Source organism: Giraffa tippelskirchi, chromosome 12 (genome assembly GCF_054371585.1).
Source record: "Giraffa tippelskirchi isolate mGirTip1 chromosome 12, T2T-mGirTip1v1.2.pri, whole genome shotgun sequence".
NCBI lineage: Eukaryota > Metazoa > Chordata > Mammalia > Artiodactyla > Giraffidae > Giraffa > Giraffa tippelskirchi.
In genome coordinates, this window is record NC_137286.1 from 96,673,813 (window position 1) to 96,695,656 (window position 21,844).

The 21,844-nt window shown below is 40.1% G+C and overlaps 1 protein-coding gene across 5 annotated transcripts in view; it reads left to right on the plus strand.

Annotated features, from left to right (window-relative positions):
• The window catches only part of DCLK1 (doublecortin like kinase 1), a 345,430-nt gene that overhangs the window by 263,530 nt on the left and 60,056 nt on the right, over positions 1-21,844 (plus strand). For 3 of the 5 annotated variants that reach the window (XM_081551840.1, XM_081551841.1, XM_081551839.1), the window contains exons 7-8: positions 12,562-12,649; positions 15,318-15,426. In XM_081551840.1, coding sequence (XP_081407966.1) covers positions 12,562-12,649; positions 15,318-15,426 — 197 coding nt within the window. Of the gene's footprint in view, positions 1-1,264; positions 3,343-12,561; positions 12,650-15,317; positions 15,427-21,844 lie in introns of those variants that run through there. The other 2 variants (XM_081551842.1, XM_081551843.1) reach the window with 2 other exon arrangements.

A 21,844-nucleotide genomic window follows, 5' to 3' on the forward strand; every position in this document is an offset into this window, starting at 1 on the left:
CTTCTATTTTTCTTTCTGTGTTGCCTAGCAACATGGCCAGAAAAATGAGTTGGCTGCTTCTCTCCCCAACACACACACACACACTCACACACACACTCACACTTCCTACCTCATTTTGAAACACAGGAATGTAAGTTGCTTTTTTTTAAGGATTATTGAAACATTTGACGGCTTTTTCACAAATAAGAAAACCTATATTTTTATTTATATTATTTATGATGGTTTAATCAGCTTTTTTTCCTTCCCTTAAAATTATATTTATTTTGTTACCTCCTTCCATATTTTAGAAGAGTCCTATACAATAGGAGTCTGCACACCAGATACTTTTCTTCATGAGAACCCCAATGGCAGTGTACCAAGTAACTGTCCTATTTTTCCTAAACACTGTCATTTAAATTGCTGTCTAGAAGTGTTTGGTCACAGAAGCAGATCCTGGAGGATCTCTTCTATCCATGAACTTTCTGGGGTCTCATTCCTTAATACATCAGGAAGAAACGTGTTACATTGTGTAGGTTGAATGAAGCTCCCCATTATACTCCCACATGGCTGACTTTTGTAGATTATCTGATCAGTCAGATGATGTGAGGAGTGGGTGGTTCAAATTAGAAAGGAAGCCAGGATTCTAGACACTCTCTGCAGATCTGAGCTGGTTGCCTGGCGACCAGCAGCAGAAGGAGGTGGAGGGAAGAAGAGGGGAGGTGATGGGTGAGCCGTTGGGTAACCAGGAAGAACTTTGGGAAGGGAGCAAGGAGGTCAAGTTCGCATTCTTTCTGTCTTCCAAACATACTGTTTTGAAAACGCAGTGTTTATTGGGTGTATACAGTACACAAATGCAACCCTTGGGTTGCTGCTCTGGAACCGGAATTTGCTGAATGCCCCCTGGGGCTCCTAATAAATTATTGTATGAGGTAAGCATGGTCCTCTTCTTCCCAGGATGGGATGGAGGTGTTTGAGGAAGAATTGCCTTGACACATAGTAGCAGGTTGGCATTGACAGACCTCAGGGGCTGTAGAACTCAACTGGACACAAAGGAAGGCAAAAGCTCATGAGCAGCTCAAGCCAAGAAGGCAAAATAGCATCCCTTTCATCTGTTTAGATGGCTTCTCAGTTATGATCTTTCCTCTTATCCAAATGTGGTGATTTTAGAAGGTCTAATGACATTAGAAACCATGGATGCCCATTCGGTGTTGCTCCACTCATAAGAGAGCCACAGGGCTCCTAAGAAACCCAAGTAAACAAATCTGTACCGCCCTTCGTCTTACAGGACCTGTATCGCCCCCTCTCTTCGGATGATTTGGATTCAGTAGGAGACTCAGTGTAAAAGAGACAATGGAGCAGTGTATATGGTTTGTGGTTGGGTGAAGGTTTCACATTTCCTAAGCAAAAGTCTAACAGCAAAATACACAAAAGAGTTTTGCATACCTTGAAATTGATAAACTCCAAATCATATAAAAGGAAATATCCAGGCATTTCATATTAATCCTTGAAGGAGATTATTTTTTACCTATTGAGGAGATTTGATTAATTTGATTGAGGAGATTGAACACAAATGGGCTCAATTGGTGAGGTTTTTGTGTCAGACCTGGCTCTAGATGAATTTCATATATGGGCCCGATCTTAGTGTCAGAACACATTAAATGGTGTAGCAAGACAGAGTCATAATTTCTGTAGATGGGGTTTTCTTTTTGATCAGAAATAGACATGCAGATACAATTTTTCTGTACCTTTCTGTGCAGATTTTCTGGCCAAGCAGGTTAAAATGGCACTAAGCAGACATTTTCTCCTAAAGTTATATAGTCTTCTTAAAATTTGGATTGCTGATTTTTAAAGTACTTTTATTGCAAATTAATAAAATTATTCAATTAGAGTTCTTTTTCTTCCTAGACAATATTCAGAGCTACTTATCATACCCCTCATATGTGAATTAACATATGAGGAGAAACAGTCATGTGAAATATACAACTCATGAAGACTTACATTAAGCATTAGGAACTTTATTTTTGTTGTTAAAAGTTAATTTTACTCTTTATACTTGTCTTTCATTGAAAACAGCATAAGCATAGATTACACATGAAGAACTTGTTTAATGGCATTACTATAAATTACATAATTCCTCCTTACAACCATGTATGCAATTTTTCAAATGTATAAAGGCTGAAGTTAGGAAACTTTTTTTTTCAAACATACAGACCTAAAAAAAATGTGTCTGGACTTCTTCCAAAAACCAATTTTGAAAGCAAAATTCTTTTAAACAGTACTATATAAATCAGGTCCCAAATAGCCAAATCTCTATTCTGATACATTCTGGATCTTACTGGTGTTTTGGAAATTTTCATATGCAAAACTCCTTCGTGTTAAACTAAGTCTATGATTATAACCCATTGTTAAGCATTAACCTACTAATTCTGCTTTCCTAGTCCTCTATTTAAAAATTATAGTCAGCTTTGCTTAAACATAAAACAATTATTTTTAAAGCTGAATGTTAAGAATGAATTTAATGTGTATGGTCTGTTGTATTTAAGCCATGCCCTAGTGATCATTTAGTTTTACTGGTTCAGACACTAACAATTTAAGACTTGTGTAGCATGGTTTTGCTATTTCACAGGCTTGACATATCTCAGTAGGTGATAAATTCACAATGAATAATTCCATTTGGAGGTTTGTACTTGTTTTTTTTCCCCAAAAAATTTTACTTGAAAATTGAATTTAAAAGCGAAATGTTTGATTCAAGATGGAGAGAAATTCAGCTGTCATATAATGTTTTCAATGTTATCAATTTATCCCCTTGATAAATTGCTCAACTATCAAATTTTACCATGTGGTTTATAGTTACATATGCTACTATCTCACTTTCCAAGTGAATAAAATATTCCAACCATAAGAAGAAGAATATTTTTTTTAAAAAGTCCAGGCAACCTAACAGCATTTGAAAATTTAGCCTTATAATAATTAGTGCCTCATTATCCTGTCTGTTGGAGAGAAAGACACTTCTCTGGCAGGTTATTTGAGAACTGCAAGCTGAACCATTCCATCTTGAAAGAACAGTTCATAATAATACCTGTTCCAGACTTCAGGTTTTAAAAATGTTTCCAATAGAAATTGTGAACAGAGACTCCTGCTGAGATCAAAAGACTGCTTTGTTTTAGCTGAAACAGTAAACATCTGTGAGGTTGCCTGTGCCGGTGTCTGTTCTAGTTATGTCTTCGTAAAATGCATTACTTAATACAGTTGAGTCCATAAAAGATTAGTATGTATTTGACTGAACTGTCAAAAATGCAAAGAAAGCAGTGGAACAGTTACCTTAAATCTGGTGGGGGTCAGATCGTCCAGAACAAAAATAAATTCTAGTAATTTTAACTTCCCTGAACTGTCAATCTTTTGGACAGCTACTGCTTAGAAAGGTCCAATAAACGCTATTTGTTCTGGGTAAGTGGCAGATATCGCCAACTGATATGAAACCCAGGGCTTTGTTTAGACATGGCAAAAAGGAACTGGACTTGTGCTAATTGCCGATAGTTATCATGGCCAACTTTCCATTCAAGCGGTTCTGAGGGAAATGCTATTCCACAGCATTTAATCTTTTGAACATATGACTTTTATTAAAGGACTCTTCAGAGGCAATATATATCATTTACTTTTTGAAACTAAAATCCCTCAGAGATTGAAACAGCACACCATTTATAGACTTTGAGATCTCTTTCTATGCAGAGCATAATTCCATTATACTAAAGCAGAAATATATATATAAAAAAATCCTTAGCATCAAACTAGAAGTTTTCAGTTTTTTGGTGGAACTGAATTGATGATTTATAGGCACTTAAGATTTACTTACTTACAGAATTCTTTTTAGAATATTAGACACTGAATTTTTAAATTGTTCTCCTGGGCAGAAGAGACCTCCAGGAAAAGCAATGCATTTTTGTCCTTATGGTAAACCTGATATGTTCTGTGAAGACACTGCGCTCTAGGTAACAGTTTGATACTTTTTTTTCATTTGCACTTAGTTTTTTTCCTTTAGTCATCATAGAGAACAATGTAATAAATATACTCCTGCTTTTAGCATTTTAGAAAGGCAAATCCTAATCATATATCAAGTATAAACTTCAGTGTGAACTCAAAAGACTGGTTCTGAAAACCACATGGATTGTTTCTTCTTTGTCTTACTTAATTAATTAGGTGGGGGTGGGATGGGGCAGAAATACCCATGTTTTCATACTGTCATAGACTTTTAAGAAGTATCAGGTCCACCCATTTACACACACCCCTGTGTTCTTAAATTGGCTCATTTAAATATTTTAAAAAATCAAGTATCTTCTAAAAATGTTTAGAACCAGCATTCAATTGCCATATGGGTTCCCTGTGTTAACCAGCAGAGGTTTTGGTTAAATCCAGTATAAATCTATACGATTTTTTTTTCATTTAAAAACAATGAAATCCAAAAACCACATTTCTTAAAACAAATAAATATATAAATAATATCCTTGAAAAATAATTCCATACATTTTAGCTGTTGAACTACTAAATTTTTCATATGTGGCATATATCTACCCAGGTGTGTAGGCATTCATATAAATTTGCAAGGGTCTGTGTATATGGGTGTGCTTATGTAAGTATTGTGTATATTTATAGACCATGTATAGTAAAGTATGGTATTTGTGACACGACCTTGTAAGTTACTGGCTCTTGTGGAATTGTATGTAAAACCTTTGTGTCATAAATCATTACACATGACATATTAATTGGGGCATGTTTAAGTTCAAAGGTAGTTTGCTGAACTAGTATGGCAAAACGGTTCCAAATAATAGGCAGATGTACTGATTTAAACAATTTGGAAACCAGATAAACAAAAAATTTCAAATTCAGACAAATTCAGTGTTTTATTAACTATTAAATATAAGCATTCATTAATGCTTATATTGTTATGACTTGATAGTCAACTATTAAAGTGATTATATACTATCACTGATGTTTCTCTAATGTGTATGATATGTGGCAATTGTCAATCAATATTCATTAAAAAAGTTGATTTATAGGGTTGTGAGTAGCTGGGTATTGTATTAAAACATGAATAGAAGAAAATCCAAACTATGTTTGATTTGAACTAAGTTTCATAACAAAGCCAGATAACCTATAAGGCAGTTCTGTATGTTCTTTCAAACATGGTTCAAAACTGTTGCTGTATTTTCAGTAGTAACCTTACTATACTTGCCATGTGTGTATATATCTATATAAATATATACACACTTGAAATTGTTAACTGAGTGAATATACTATATATGCATACATTGTCTATTTATGCATATTTGCATTAGCCTGATTAGCATCTCTAATTGTGCATGTCAGTAACAACAGTATCCCACAGAAGTGTAATGTGAAAATTAGAGATATAGTGAATTCAATACACCAGTTGCCTGATGCAGTTTGTTACACTGTCAGCTGAAAAATACTTGTAATTTTGTACCTGTAACGCATGTGGAAAAGATAGGAAATCTGAGGCCCTAGCTATAATTTTTCAGGGTGCATGATATATAGTGTCTTTAAAATGTGGTTCATTTTAGTAAAGATGATGGATAAATTCCAAGATAGTATAAATGATGCATGTAATACATGGGTGTTTATATTATATATGGCCACAAAATGGTTTTGAATCTAGGGTAGAAGGTATCTGAAAGGTCACAGACAAAGAACTATGAAATTTAATTTTCATATGATTTTTCTTTGAGTTTATATTCATCAGCAAGCAAGGAATTGAGTTTATTCTCAGGACATTTAACTTCAAAATATACTATGAATGTTGCAAATTTGGATAAAATTTTTATAAAGAGGTAGATATATTTCCTGCTTACAGTTTGAATTGCCTGGATGTATATTCTCTTAAAAAAGAACATTTGGTATTAAAATGTTTTAAACAGCAACAGGTTTTAAAAATGCATCAGTTGAGGCATCTGCAGAGTTTTATAGAGTGAAATGATGAAATGTTTCATTGAACTACCCGATTTTTGAAAGTTCCATCACTTTGTGCTGTGGTTTCATTGTAAAATGTTGTACTTTGTGTTTCACACTGGACCATGTTATTCCTCTCAAAGTTAATGTTGTTACGCTTACCCCTTAGAATAACTATATAATAAACAGGAAAAACTGCCTATGTTGGTCAGTGACTTTCTTTCAGAAAACTTGGTAAGTAGACACTGAAAATTAAATGACTGTGTGGAGTAAAGTTTACCTTCATTATCATATTTATGGTGTTTTGTGACGTGATTAGCATCAGTAGGTGAGACACAAGATACTGCAGAATGACATCGCATGACATCCAAAGTATCAAATACTGACAGTAACAGTGAAATAAGACTATCTGGCAAAGAACTGTGTTTTACTTGGTTATATTAAAATCGTTAATATACTCTCCTCTTAGGGTTGCCTTAAGAGTGAATATATCAAACAAATTGGCAACTGTTTCTTTTGAAAAAAAAAAAAGAAATTTTAAATATACTTTCTCCTAGGCATGAAGGCATTTTTCCCAAGGTTGCCTAATTTGCAGGGGGAAAAATTTGCATGTGTATATAGGTACATGTGTGTGTAAATGTTATTTTAAAAGCACCAAATGATATTATATATTTATTATAAATAAATATATGTTTTATTATATATTTATATAATATAAAAGTTAAATAACTATAATAAATATGTAATAAAATACTTGATTACCCAACTTTAATATGGAATTAAAATCCATAATCTGTTTCATTCATAATATGGTATTTTACTGGCCTAGTTGGAAAAAATAATTTACATTAAAATTATTATAGAAGTCTGAAATTCTATATGTTTTAAATCTAACAACACTTTTACTAGGTTCATTTTAACTTTGAAATTATAATTTGCTTTAATTGGTTTTTTTTTTATTATTTCCATGGACACCAGATATAGTCAATGCTGAAAGCAATAATTGGTACAACTGGAAGGAATGTTTGAAAGTGAAAGTGAAGTCACTCAGTCGTGTGCAACCCTTTGTGACCCCATGGACTGTAGCCTACCAGGCTCCTCCATCCATGGGATTTTCTAGGCAAGAGTACTGGAGTGGGTTGCCATGTCTTTCTGCAGAGGATCTTCCCGACCCAGGGATTGAACTCGGGTCTCCTGCATTGTAGGCAGACGCTTTACCGTCTGAGCCACCAGGGAAGTCCCACTTTCACTTTACAAATGTATAAAATTCCAAATTGTGCTTTACTTTCTGAACATAGAGTTTAAAATAAAATGGAGCACGTGCCTGAAAAAGTGGTGACTAGCTTCCTTCTTTACAGGCTGGGAATCCAAACTGAGGAGTAAATCAGGGAGGGAATTCTTTTATTGAGAGGATATAAACTAGATGGCTTCTTGGTCCCCCTTCAAACAATGATCTCACAGAGTGCCCCTTCTGAGAGGAGACCCGGTGCCAGCCAAGACAAATGGCTGCGATTCGGAGTGTATAGATGCCGGCTGTAAGTGAGCATGATGACTAACAAGTAAACAGGAGAGGCAGACTGGACTGCCTGACAGAGTCACAACCAAATACATTTATTTTTGATATCTTGGCTCCCGTGGGTTTGCTATCATGGATTTAATGCCAATATTCTCATTTTCTTTTTCTCTTCTTCTAAGTAAACCAATTTCATGAATAGCAGTTCTATAGTCTTTTAAAAACTTTATGATAACCTTTTATATGTTTCACTGTTCATTCTGAGTTATGCACATGGTTGCCTGTCCCATAAATGTTAGGTTTAAACATACTATGGAGAATGCAGACAAAGGAATTTGGGAAAAGGAATTTCTTTTGTGCCTTGTTTCAAGTAGTAGAGCCTTATTAATTACTGCATATTGATGTCATCACCTTATTGTTCTTTACCCACTTGCAAAGTAAATGTATGATTTTTCTATATGCACACACAGTCCCTTGGGTCTCAAGCTCTCTACACCAAGATTACAAATTAATTTTGCTACATGAGGTCATCTTTAGAGATTCTACAGACCTCAAGTCAGGATCACCCAGACAATTATAACAGTTTGTTAGCTATTTGTTGGTTGTGTTTCCTTTATAAAATTGATCCAGTGGGTATTTAAATTCTTATGTTGCCATTTTGCAAAAAAAAACAAATTACCAAAGTAATAACCATACACCAAGAGACAATGTGAAATGGAAGTCATACAATTATCAAGACAGAGCTAGTTATCGTGTGAAATTTTTCTCCCTTGATTACATCAGTTGGATCGATTGGATATTTCTATAATCTTTATTTGGTATGGACCCCAGCTGAGTAACACCAATAATATGAATACAAATGGCAGGAGTAACTCATACCATTTAGATTTGAAATGAACTTTTTTACCACATAGTCATCAGATACATCTTGGTAAAATGTGGTTAGAACTGTTATGTCAGCTTTCTCACTTCAAAAAGTGTGATATATTCTCCATCTGTTATATGATCCCAGGCTAAATAACTACACTTAGGATGTGTTCTTAGGGCAGTGTTTTTATGAAGGTGTGCCATAAAAGCATCCAGGTGCCAGCAACCTGTTCACCTGGTTCCCATTAAATCTGCTTCGAGGTGATGACATTTCAAATGTCACAGTATCTCTTAGAGCAGCTAATTGCATTAAATTCTAAAACAACTATGTTTTTCACTGTACACCATATGCCTTGAAATTAGCAAACCTGACTGAAGCAAACACAAAATCTTATGATCGTGTATACTATGAAATGGTTTATATTCTCTGAAAAAAATTAGTAAATTGATTTCATTTATAAGCATGGCACAATATAAGTGGGCTCTTCAGCTCTATGTAGGTCTAAATAAAGCCTGATTCATCTCATTGGGTTAATTCTAAAGAACACGAACCTACACATTTCCCCTTTATTAGGTTCAAAATCCTTCAATCAGACTTAGGGCAATAATCAAAATGTTCACACTCTAAGGTAGTATATTGAGGAGTAGTAACGAGGGTACACAGAGGGCCGTGATGATTACTGAGTGGCTTCAACTGGGAGAGAGCAGTATGTTAGGTAATAAAATGAGAATCCAAAAAATAACAGGCTGGAAGGATATAAATGTAATAAATTCGACATTAACATGAATAAATGAGAAGTCTTAGACTCGACCCAAAATACTAACCTCTCAAATACAGACTATGGAGATCCGACACGGTATAGGCTTAAAAGTCGTGTTGTTACCTATAAGCCAATATGATTTTAAAGTGCGTTGGTATTCTATTCACAAAGAAGAAAACACTACCCTTCTCTGTTCTGTATTGGTCAGGGCACACCTAGAATATTTCATTTGCTTTGAGCACCAGCATTAACCAGAGATATTGACAAGTGGATAATCAAGGAGTCGTGGGGTCCTATCTTATGACAAATAACCAGAGAGACTAGGATTATTGAAATTGAAGAAGAGAAGACACAGAAGGGGTTCAGTGGCTCTTTGCAAATTTTGGAAGCCTTGTCCTATTGGGAAATGCACTGTACTAAGTGGCTCCAGAGGTGACAGATCAGAATGACAAATGGAAAATGTGAAGGGGCATCATTTGAACATAACTCACCTTATTAACAATTAGCAGGCTGCCTCAGGAAATAACAGGTTCAGTACTGGAGCTGTTTGCACAGAGGCCATTTGACCACATGGCTGGGATTTTTATAGTGGGCATTTCGTCTCTCAATGGAAGTAGGGTAGAAGAGGTAATATTTAAGATCCATTTCAGTTCCTGAAATTCTTTGAATCCATGAATGGTCATTGTCTTGGAAAAGTGTACAACTTTTAACCACTTTACTTCTTTGGGGAAAAGCAGAAGTAGTGAGAATTGAATACATTTATTTTACTGTATTTGAGCATAGTGAATGAAATGAGAACTTTCCATTTTTAGAGTACCGTCTTTGTAATTAAATGTTTTTTTACAATTGTTTATTACCTTCAGATAGCATGAAATTTGAAATGACTTGGAGTACATTTTGAAAACTAAAGTTCAAAATAAGATATTTTAAGCATAAGCAGACTGTGTTAAACCCTGTATATATTTTTAAACCAGAGCCTAAAACCTTGAGGGGGTTTGTTCATAAGGCAGAGAAAAACACAGTTGGCACTGTGGCAAGCATTCAGGGCATCAGACAATTGGTGGCACTGTTGAAAATGTAATTCATTTGTTGATAAGGCAGTTTAGTGAATAATATCCAGCAAGTTTATTAAACATTACAGTTTAAAAGAATGCTTTCATATTATTTGGGTGAGCATTCTGGTTGAATGTCTGATGTTCTTATTAAAAGAACAAGATTTTGGAATCAAGTCCATAAGTTGTAGACATCTTTGCTAGGAAATACGCTACTAGTCTATTAATTTGAATGCTTGATTCTGAAAGAATGTGTCTTTGTATTCTAAACACCATATGAGGGGACAGCACCTGCCACCCCAAACCACAATGTGTCTGCATTATTAAACACCATTTGTGATGCTGCTGGAAGAAATTCAAGGATTGAAAGGCTCAGAAGAGAAAGTCTACATTGTAAACATTTCCTTACTGTTTTTCTGCTTGGAACAGGATTATGTCTACAGCAAAAGCAGTGACCCAGGGGATAAAAGATCTCCCTGTTCTGGAAAACACACAACTTCCCCTCAAATGTGGTAGCGCTAATGTTTCTTTTCTCCAGACCTTGACCTTGTTTCAACCTCCTATTCCAATACTATAAACACAAGGTTTTCACAAACAGACATTCATAAAAGAGCACGCTCAGAGGCTCATACATTCACAGTGCCTTCGACAGAGTTGGCTGTGGCTACAGTTAGTGTCACAGCTATCTGACACGGTCACAGTCTGAATCCCTCTTTCTGACCTGACATAGGACAAATGGGTACTGCTGGCCACAAGGGGAGGTTGAGTGAGAGAAGATGGAAACAGCTCAGGTCACCAGGCTAGGCTGATGGATGGGGGATTCTTACAATACTGGAAAATAAAGGGCACACGACACAGAGTATCACCAAACTTCTAGAATAATCACAAAACTTCTAGACTAACCACCAAACTTCCAGAAAGTCTTATGAGGAAGCAGATGTGTCAAGACTGTGAGTTTAACTTTGTCCCAATTATGGCAGCTGTCAGCTTTGATGAACTTGTCCCATGGAACGTGGTCATCTTAACACACCCCGGGGAATGCTGTGCATTTGACCCAAATGGCCACAGTGACTGAAGTAGCATTTGCTCAATTATATTCATCCTTTGGGTGAAAACTAGTCTCTGAATTTACTATGCAAGGTGCTGTTGGGAACAATGACTGTATGTAAAACTCTTCCTTCCGACTTTGTGCACACTTCAGGCTGGATGGCATGGAGAGGAGGTTGAAGGGAGGTAAGCAGAGGAAAAGTAGGTCAACATTGCTTCTCACCACTTCTTCATTATTAATTCAACTACAGATTCTCTCTCCCTTCTCTCTGCTCCACAGACAGCCGGCACCCTGAGCCAATGCCGCCCCCTCACCGCCTCCTGGCTCCCATCAGGCCAACCAAGTGGATAAACCCAGGGAAACAGAAGGAGGATCTTTTAGGACAAGCTGTGTTCATTATTTAGAAACAGCATCGATATGTGCAAATTGTCTTCTCAAGGAATAGATGCAGAGATGGAAAGATTCATTGTTAAAATACTGCCTCATGGCTGATCCCAGTATTAAATATTTGATATTGTTTTGTTCTCAGAGCTTTATACCCTGTAAGAGGGCATAGCACCCCCCTCCAGTATTCTTGCCTGGAGGATCCCCATGGACAGAGGAGCCTAGTGGGCTACAGTCCATGGGGTCACAAAGAGGCACATACGACTGAAGCGACTTAGCACACGCACTGAGCTTTATAATATAGTTGTTACGCTGTTTGCTCTCACAAATCTTGAGTCCAAACACACCCAAAATTTGAATCACAAGGCTTAGGCTTTTAGTTTCATCTTTCCCTCAGGAAGAAAAGTAATTACAATAAGTAAATGTTTCCTGTTATGTAACATTTACCATATCAATAACTTGCTTAGTGCTTACCTCTTTATCACAAAGTGGAATTAACAAACCTACTCTTTAATCTTTCCCCAAGGATGTGGCAAAGCTGAATATTTTTTAAAAGGATATTCCATAAAAATCAAAGTGAAGAAAAAATTTTTCTATGGTAAGAATAAAAAAAAAAAAGATCAGAGTGACCACTTGTAAGAAGCCTGTTTGCAGATAGACTGTGGAAGAGTGAGGTGAGACACCTCAAATCTGCCAAACCTAAACAGTGAGCAAAAGAATGCTAATTTTGAGAAAATGGAATGAAAGTCATGCAACGTCCAAATCGACAAGGATGAGCCTGGCACAGTTAACACCTCCCATCGTTGGTTAAGAAGCTGGTGGGGAGCGGTAGTCCCAGTTGAGTGGTCTGAGCACCTCTCTTTCTGGGCGTGGAGACCAGTCTCCTCCGTGGCAGTGGGCGCAGTTGGTGCCCGAGCTGCTAGGCTGGGCACAGCCCCTGGAGACACGGGGCAGGACCGACAGTGTTTCTTCTCTGTTTCCGTTTCCCTCCAGAGCTCTCAGCACGGTGGCTCCTCCACTTCACTCGCATCCACCAAAGTCTGCAGCTCGATGGACGAGAACGACGGACCTGGGGAAGGTGGTAAGCTTGGGACGCGGTGTCTGAGGGGAAGGCAAGGCGTAGCTTGTACCCAGGTGGAGAATGGGTTGGCTAAATTTAGTCCAGAAAACTGACATTTCTCCCGCAGGATGACCCTGAGAATCATTGCAAGGGGGTAGGGCTGAACATGGCCCTCACCATGGGTGGTATCTTCTTTCCGGGGCTGAGGAGAGGGAGTCAGCCGAATGTGGAGACCTTTCCCACCCTCTAAAGGTGTAAGCATTCTTAGAAGGCCAGCGCTTGCCCTCCTTGCAAATAAAAGGGGCTAATTGTTGCCTTTGTTTTCCAAATTCTGTGCACTTCTAGAACAAGAGAGACATGTTTACTCTCTTTAACTGAGATAGCCCTGCAGAGGCACTCAGACTTCAGTAAAGTCGAAATGCAAACATCTGGCTTTACAAAAAGACTGAATTGATGGCAAATGGCAAAAATATTCTTTGGACCTCCAGCGAATTCACTTTAGAAAGTGGTCACGTGACTCAGGTTGTGGAATGGGTGTTTCCTGCTAACTCCTGGATTGTTTTGGATGAGCCTTTCCTGCCCTCTGCATCTTAGTTTTTCTTCTATAAAATGGAGATTGTATCCTAATACATACATGGCTGTTTCCTCCCTGGAGGTTATTATCAGGCTGAAATCAATTATGGGAAAGTGTTTAGGAACTGAGGTATAAAACTGATGCAATCAAACCACTGTTAGAGAACCAGCACCCCAAACAACATATTTGTTTGAAGGGATAGGATTTAATTTTCCAATAAAGTCCCACTTGGGGGAAACACTTCATTATGTTACATGAGATACATGACTGACCCAAGGATTATTTCCTGACTACCATGCAATATCAGACTTTTTTGGTATTTCCAGAAGGATGAAATTCAGCCTTCCAGAAGTCTTCTTTTGTTCCAGTGTGTTTTATTTACTTAATGAAACAAAATGGTCCTTGACTAAGCCCTTGGCTAAGTCTTCTTAATCAGAGGCCTAAAAGATACGTTTTTATATAGTCAGGGGGGAAAAAACCTAGCCATGTGCTCCAGATGGGTGTCCCCTGGATGGAAACATAGAAGCCTCTCCTCCCATTTCCCATCTGAAACCGGACTTGCCTCCAACAGACAAGGATGGTTACTTATCCATGCAGGAAAGAGCCTTAAGACCGTGTCATCCGAGAGATGTTTTATAAATTCGGGTGCTTTACAGTGGCTTTGAAACTTCTCCAACCATCTCCTGTCATAACCATAGGCCAGACAAAAATCCCTAGGCTGCATCTTTCAGAAGGAGACAAAATGATGGCTGCTTTGGGGTGAGATGGAGCAGGGAGTGGAGGAAAGGCTCCAGCTCTCACTTTCTTCGGAGACCTCTGAGATGACCTCTAGCGGGTTAAAAGTAAAATGTCACCTTTCAAGAGGTGAAGAGGTTGCAAAAACGCCAAAGACAAAAGCAGCAGCAGCAAATGTCCTACGTTTGTACAATACTTTCCAGAAATCCCATCCACTCGAGCATCCAGAGTGGTGCAGGGTGGAGATGATCACAAAAGCAGAGTAAGTAAAGGTCCTATAGGAGATGCCTGCTGGTTGTGAGCTTCTATTGACCGTTCTCCAGCCCTGCAGACTAAACTCAGTGAGAACACGAAAATCGCCCAGAAAGCCCTTTTGCCACCTAAGGTTTTAATTTTATTTTGAGAAGAAATATTTAGTATCGGTTTGTGATCAAAGGTCAGAAAAGGAGCACATTTAGAAAGCACACTAGGTTTCCACCACATTTTGTATTCAGTTTGCCTGAGGGAGAAGCTAGGATTTATAACTTTAAAGCATGTAAATTTTAGAGCCCAGCTATAAAAGGCTTTTTATACCCCTAAGATGTTAAAGGTTATCCACTATATTTATGTGACCTAAATGTGGCTTATTTAGTTTTATGACCTTAGATATTTAAAGCATTATTAGGCATTTGTAAAATATTTCAAAATGCATTTTAAGGGGGAAAATGCATTGTGTTAGTGGCACTAACATAATTGAAACTACAAAACTGTTCTGTTCGCAGACATAATAGATACTGCAATTTTAACTCAACATCTGCTACACAGGTTGCTGGTGAGAACATTTGTCCAAAATCTGCTCATTGATCCTGGGGAGGGGTGGTGATCAGTGCTTAGTTCTAACATAAGGAATTTTCCGGAGATCTCTATTTCAGGATGTAATAAAGCTAAGTGTCCAAACAGCAGGCGTTTTTCATGCTTGTACAGTGTCAAGCGGTCCAGAGTCCCTTACAAACTGCATTTTCCTCCCTACCTAGGAATGTCATGTCTCTGAACACCATGGGTATTCATAAATGGTATTGATCAAATTGACATGAAATGAAAAGTAAAACTTCCTCCTCAGACACCCCGCTTCAGCAGAAAGCATTAGCTGGTCTTACATAGGTGTGAGTGGACCCCATAGATTTTACATTTCCTTTTAGTTGATAATTTGTCTTAGTAGAAACAGTTGATTATACAATGGCAGCAAGGGGCTAGGGATGGGAGACTGGCCTGCCTGTCCAGAAAATGACATATTGATTCTGAATCAGTGCCAGTCTATTAGATGATACTTCTAAACGTCTCCTATGCACAACATCTGTGTTCCCTTTTCTATCAATAAAAACATACTAATGATTCTTTCAGAAGTGTCGGAGGAAGGCTTCCAGATTCCAGCCACAATAACAGAACGATATAAAGTCGGAAGGACAATAGGAGATGGAAATTTTGCTGTTGTCAAGGAATGTGTAGAAAGGTGAGAAAGATATCATTTGCATTGAGCTTTAAAGGAAACACTTGGGGTTATGTTTTCCGAGATTGTGTCTTTATTTGCGGTGTGAGGCACATATGGAATAGGTTAATGTCTCAACTCCAGATGTTAAAAAAAAATGTAAAAGAAAGAACAGCTCATCTAACAACAGATTTGAAAAATGTAGTGATTTCTGGGGACAATCTATAAATTAAGAGCTTTGATTTTTCTTTTTAATGTACTCAGCAAAATGTTGCCAGCTCTTTCAGGTAAGTCCTTTTATTTTATTTAAAAAAAAAAACTTAATAGTTTTTTCTCCATTTTTTGGAGACATTTTGTAAATGTCAGAACATTCTTCGATGAGATGTATTGATATATTTCTCATGTATATGTCATAAAATTAAATATATGAACTTCGAAAAGCTTCACAATGCAACTGTACTGATCCCCACAAAAAGTGGCATTTAATACATTAAAATGTTTTAAAATGAATGAGCCAGGCGCTCTTGTGCGCCAAAGCAGGGGGCTTAGAGTGAAAGGTTTATCCCTAGCATCTCGGTACCTAATCAAGGACAGTAGCAGGGGCTACTAGTTGGAGAAGTGACAAATAATAGTTATAGCCCAGATTAAGCCCGCCTCAAACCCTGAGCCCAGAGTTAGGTTTAGAATTTGTTACTTAAGGAGGACCCAATTGGCCAGCAGCTTCTCAGGGCTGGTGAGCGGGGTATTGGAGAGCCGGGGACTCCTGCCTTGTTCCTTAAGGGAGCGTGTCCTCTGGCTTCCAGGGGCCGGCTGGGGGTGAGCATCTTCCCCACTGCTCTTCTCAGCCTGCCTGCCCTAGTTCTCAACACCATGTGACAAGAAGGCTCTAAGCTCTGCCTCCATTTGAAGCAGATGCCTCAGGCTAAAAGTTCTAACCTGCAGGACCCAGAACTTATTTTTCTGCAAGGCCTTTGACTTAGAAACAAAGATTCAAGTCACCTTTGAGCTGGACGTCTGCCTGGGCCTCAGACACGAGGGTCCTGAGTTTGGCCAGTGCCCACTGAATTGCTTCCCTTCACCCTCTTTCCGACTAAGGCAGTGGAGCCCCTCTAGGCTCCCCTGGAGCAGTGGGTCTCACTGTGCCCCTCCCAGCATACCAGCTGGGCCAAGCCATTCCCGCAGACGTGGTCGCAGCTCCCTAGAGCAGCCACTCTGGTGGAGAGAGGCATGAGTGATGGGCAGCTTGAGAAACGCCTTAGCTGACCCTGCCAGACCCTCTTCCCCCTCATTCTCTCCGCCCCCCAACTCCCACCGCAAAGCTGGACAGTTTGCCGTGTGACTGACAAACATAGAAAATGTCCCATTACTTTTCTGGGCCTCACCAAACAAGAGCAACCACTGTTTACTGAACGTAAACTATATACAAGGTCCTTAACTTAGGCTATTTTATTGACGTATCAAAATAATACCATGGCATTGGAACTATTTCCATTTTATATAAAAAATACCTGAAGAAGCTAAATGCCCAAGTCACTAAGTGCTCAGGTAGTTAAGTATTTCTATTCAGCAAGGCATGGACACTAGTTCAGCTCTAAACCTCACGCCTCTGGACCACTCATTGCCACTGCCTCCTGCCTCCAACCAGGGGTCTCCTGTAAGAAACTGGCTTCACTGAGCCAAAGTCACACACATCACCTTTGTCCCTGTACAAAGAAGACAGAAGTGAAATCGGGAAAGCCATTCTCAAAGTAATGGGTGGAAGTGTGTGTTTATATAATTTCGTATTTGATTTGTGCTTTTACTGATAGGAAACCCAACCCCTTTAAACGTAATGTGTGCTGCAGCAGAAAATCCCGTGTCCAGCACCGCGGTGCTCTTCCCCCGCGGGGGCCAGGTTCCCTGCTGGGGGCGTCATCTGTTGAGTCTGGCGTGTGCCCATCCTCAGATCACGGTGGCATCTTAGTCTGGCGGTCCTGGTCTTCCCAGATAGAAATGAGCTCCCATGAAGCTCATTGCTTCATCCTGGATTAATTTCTTTCTTTCTGGTTTAGACTGCGTTCGTCTTGCAGGAGTTCACATCTGGGGTCTCGTTGTACGAGCCGTCCGACTCTAAGCACCAGATTGCTCCCTGAAGTGTTAGTATTGAACTCCCGCTGAACCAGGACACATGGCAGCTGCCCCCTCTCCTCAGAAGTATCCCGGAACAATCTTTTAATATTTTCCAGAGGTCCAGGAAAATAAAAGGGGCTAAGAATGTTTTGAGTGGCACACACTGCTTGTGTGGGGACATTCTGCCGTATTGGGAAGGATGGATATGGATGAACAAGAGCAGATCTGCCCCTCCTGTTAATAGCACACTGTCATGGGGCAGGGTTGCCTGCAACAATGGATGCAGTGACATCGCATCCCTCCCCTGATTCTGTGTCAACGCATCCTGTCCTAGGGCCTGCCAGGTCCATTTCGGTTTCCGCCTGTCTCCCCGTAGCAGTGTCTCCAGAGGCCTCAGGAGCCCTTAGGATGTGCTGAAGGATGCTGGCGAACTTCTGGAGCTGTTTTGTGGAGCCTTTCGAGGCCTCAGAGAAAACTCATAAAGCTGAAACGTGCTAAGAAGAGGTCTGAGGATGGGTAGAGGGCTTGAGATGAGGTGCCCTTCGTCCCTGGCTTCCTGGCTCTGTGTGGATTAATTACCGGTCAAGCCACGGGTACCAGTGATGCAGTTGTGAGCAGGCCTGGTGTCTCGGGTGGCTCCTGGCCCTCCTCCCCACCTGCAGTGCTTGCATGTTTTGGCAGCACAGGGTTCAACTGGGTTAAAATTGTAGCCGCTCATGAGTCCCTCTCTCCCTGCTCCACCTGGAGACACAAAGAACTACACATCGAAGGCTTCCCCAGTGGTTGGGGGTCTGCCTGGCAGTGCAGGGGACGCCAGTTCAATCCCTGGTCTGGGAGGATCCCACATGCCACAGAGTGGCTAAGCCTGTGCACCCCAACTACTCAGCCAGCGCTCTGAAGCCCACGAGCCACAACTACTGAAGCCTATGTGCCCAAAGCCCATGCCCTGCAACAAGAGAAGCCACCGCAATGAGAAGACCACACACCGCAATGAAGGGTAGCCCCTGCTCACCACAGCTAGAGAAAGCCTTTGAGTAGCAACGAAGACCCAGCACAGTCTTAAAAAAAAAAAAAAAATTAATAGGATAAAATAAAAGAACTACACATCAAAAGCATTGGCTCTGGCAATGGTGTGAGATAGGCCCAAACCCACAGGAGCGAGCTGAGACTGCAGTATCAGCGACATGAGTGCGTCCACCTAGAAAGTCCTCAGACGTTTTAAGAACCATACACCTAAAATTGGAGGGATTTGCTTCTGAAGTGGGATTTGGAGGGTGAGTCAGTGGGAAGGATTTAAGTGTCTCTCAGCTAACAGCGTTCTTTCCTCCCTAAGAATGCTCTGGCCCCTGATAGCCACAGGACCCAAGTTCAAATTCAAAATACAGCTCCACTCTGGGGGTGTCTGACAAGACACTTCTGGGGTGCCTCCATTCTCTGCGCACAGAGGAGGCCGAGATTTAGCTTTATTATGATTACTGGGTAAACAAAGGGTGCTGTGGACTCGCCCCTCAAGGAGAGAGGGTCTCCCTGTCATGTCCTAAGCGTCACCATCCTCTGGAGTTCTCCCAGCTCCACCAATGTATTTGGAGATCCTGCTAGTTCAGGCCTCTGCCAAGCATTGCCGGGGCACAGAGAGAGTCAGGACACCGTTGCTCTGCTTGAGGACCTCACCCATAAGCAGAGGATTGCCATGGCAGTCAACAAAGGCTGTGGCAGAGGAATGCCTGGGAAACCATGTTTCCTATTCCACATAATCTTCATCAAAATCTTCAAATCAGAGAAACGACAAAAATCCCTTTGGTCTAGAGTGCCCTTTTCATTAGCATTCTGCAGCCCTCCAGGGCTGAGTAAAGGGGTGAGGAGAAGACTGTCCTGGGGCCTGGAATCATTGTGCTAAACAAGATGGCATTCTCCAAACCATTGTCAGTACAAACCTGAAAGGCTACTTCCAATTTGTAAAGTTTAGTATTTTACTAAACTTTAATACTAATACTAAAATACTAAAATTGATTTAGTTCCAATTTGTAAAGTTCAGATATTTCTCCCTAGTAGTTCGAGCTCTAGTCTGGGGTCAAATTGAATAGGAACGTGACCTTACAAACTGAGCTCCCATGGACAAGGAGGAAAACAAAGTTTGTCTCGCTGCTGCTGCTTTGGCTGTGGCCTTTGAGGTTTCTGTGATTGCATGAAAGGTCAAGGCTGTAATTTCAGGAACATACAAGCAAACGGCCTGGATGTTCCCCAGCAATCCAGGTGTCTTCTCTCCTCCACACACCGGACTGTAGACTCCTTGAGGTCAAAGGCCAGGTCTCTTATCACCCGTGTAGCTGACAAAGAACCACGCTCCTGCTTACTGGATGATGATACGGGCACAGTGTTTAGAGTTTGGAGGAAGGCATCAGAGTTTAGAGTATGGAGGAAGGCAGATACTTTGTTTGAGGTTTTATTTCTTGCCAAATGTTTTCTTTTACCAACTGAAAGCAAGCCATGAAGTGTTTATTCTTATGGTGGACATTTAGTCCTAACACCTGTTTTTAGTCTTATAGTCCAGATTCATCATCTACTTTCCTTATAAACATGCATTTCTAGTAATTAAGGATTTTATTATGACTTTATAGTTCTATTCTCAAAGAATCCAGGAAAAAAAAAAAAACAAACTTGCCGTATTAATTTTGGTGGTCCTCCACAGGGCTCTTTGTCTGATACAAAATGTGGGTAAATCTGAGTGGGTGTTGACTCCTATTTTGTAAGATTCTGGGTAGTCAACCCACAAGGTTCTCTTCCGAGGAAGCTACTGGCCACTGCAGCCCAGGTTTGCTTGCATTTACCCCTCAGCTGTAGGCTCAGCATGCACCCGGGTTGTCTGGTGTCCTGGAAGCCAACACACTCACTTGTTTGCTGGGGATTCTGCTGCTTGTGTGTCTGGCTGTAGAGGAGGAGACAGCCTGCCTGGGTCCCACTCCAGCTTTCTGTTTTGAGTATAGCAAAGCTTTAATGTGCTCATTCCAGGGAAATGGAGGATCCAGTGGTAACTGTGGGGAAGACACAGCCAAGAAATCTGCTCTCTTCTAACCAGCACCTTCCTACCTGTGGGAAGGTGCTGAACAGACGCGTCAGCGCCGTCCTAGCTCTCTTGCCCTGCCTGATACTGCTGGTTCTTAGCAAAGTTTTCAATCCTAGAGTCCAGATTCCCTGCAATCAGATGAAACATCCCAGACTAGATTGGAAACTGCTCATATATTCCAGTCTCAGATTTGCTTTATTATAATTTCATGTGTGATCTGTGAAATGCAGAACCCAGAAACACTTCAGCTTTTAGTTTTCCTCTTGATTAAATATTTTCATGTTTGCAGATGAAACTCTTCAGAAGCCTCTTAAAAAGAGCTGCTTATAGAGTCCCTGCGACCCTTCTGTGATATGAGTCTCCTGCATTGGCAGGCGGGTTTTTCACCACTGCTCCACCTGGGAAGCCTCTAGACTTTCTCATTAGATACAATTATAACGATTTAGTCAATGTTTATTTTATTCTGCAAGCTGGTACCGTGAAGGGTCCTGCAAGAGCAGTGGAAGAAGGAGTTTTAGAAATAAATGACAGGAGGATTTCCCTGGTGGTCCAGTGGCGGAGACTCCATGCTCCCAGCGCAGGCATCTGGGTTCGATCCCACATGCCGCAGCTAAAACCTGCCACAGCCAAGTAAATAAATCAATATTTTAAGACAAGAAGCAAACAACATGAATGGTTTCTAAAATGCTCTTGAAACACATTGTTACTATTTGGTCTCTTAATTTATAGGCACATCACTGTCTTGCTCTTATCACAGCACACGACTAGGAAATTCCCCTTTGATTCTCCAAAGTGAAAATTTTAAAACTCTATTTTGAAATTTTGTTCTTAATCGACTTCACTCCCATTGTATTCGTTTGGATCCCTAAAATTGCCCTTTATCATCTATAGGTAAGAAGCTAGACTCTCTTGGTTTCCCAGCTAGATCTGAAGTAGCAATGATTGTGAAGTAGTGGTTTCTGATGATTGTTAAGTAGGCATTGTGTCCTTTGACAGTAGACCGTCACTGTTGGCACTACAGTATCTTAGAAATGTTCACAAGTTAGGAAGTTATTTAAAGGTTCAGTATGACTAAGCCCTCCCACCCACACCCACGACGGACGACGGGCAGTGTTGGCTTGGCTATTTGAGAAGCAGAGACCCCAAGAACTCAAGTTCTGATTTTAGCACTGCCAGGTGGCTTTGGGAACGTGAGCTGATTATAATTGTCACCTCCATTTTATTTCTATCAAATGAGGGAGCCTATGGCTAAGACTCCACACTCCAAAT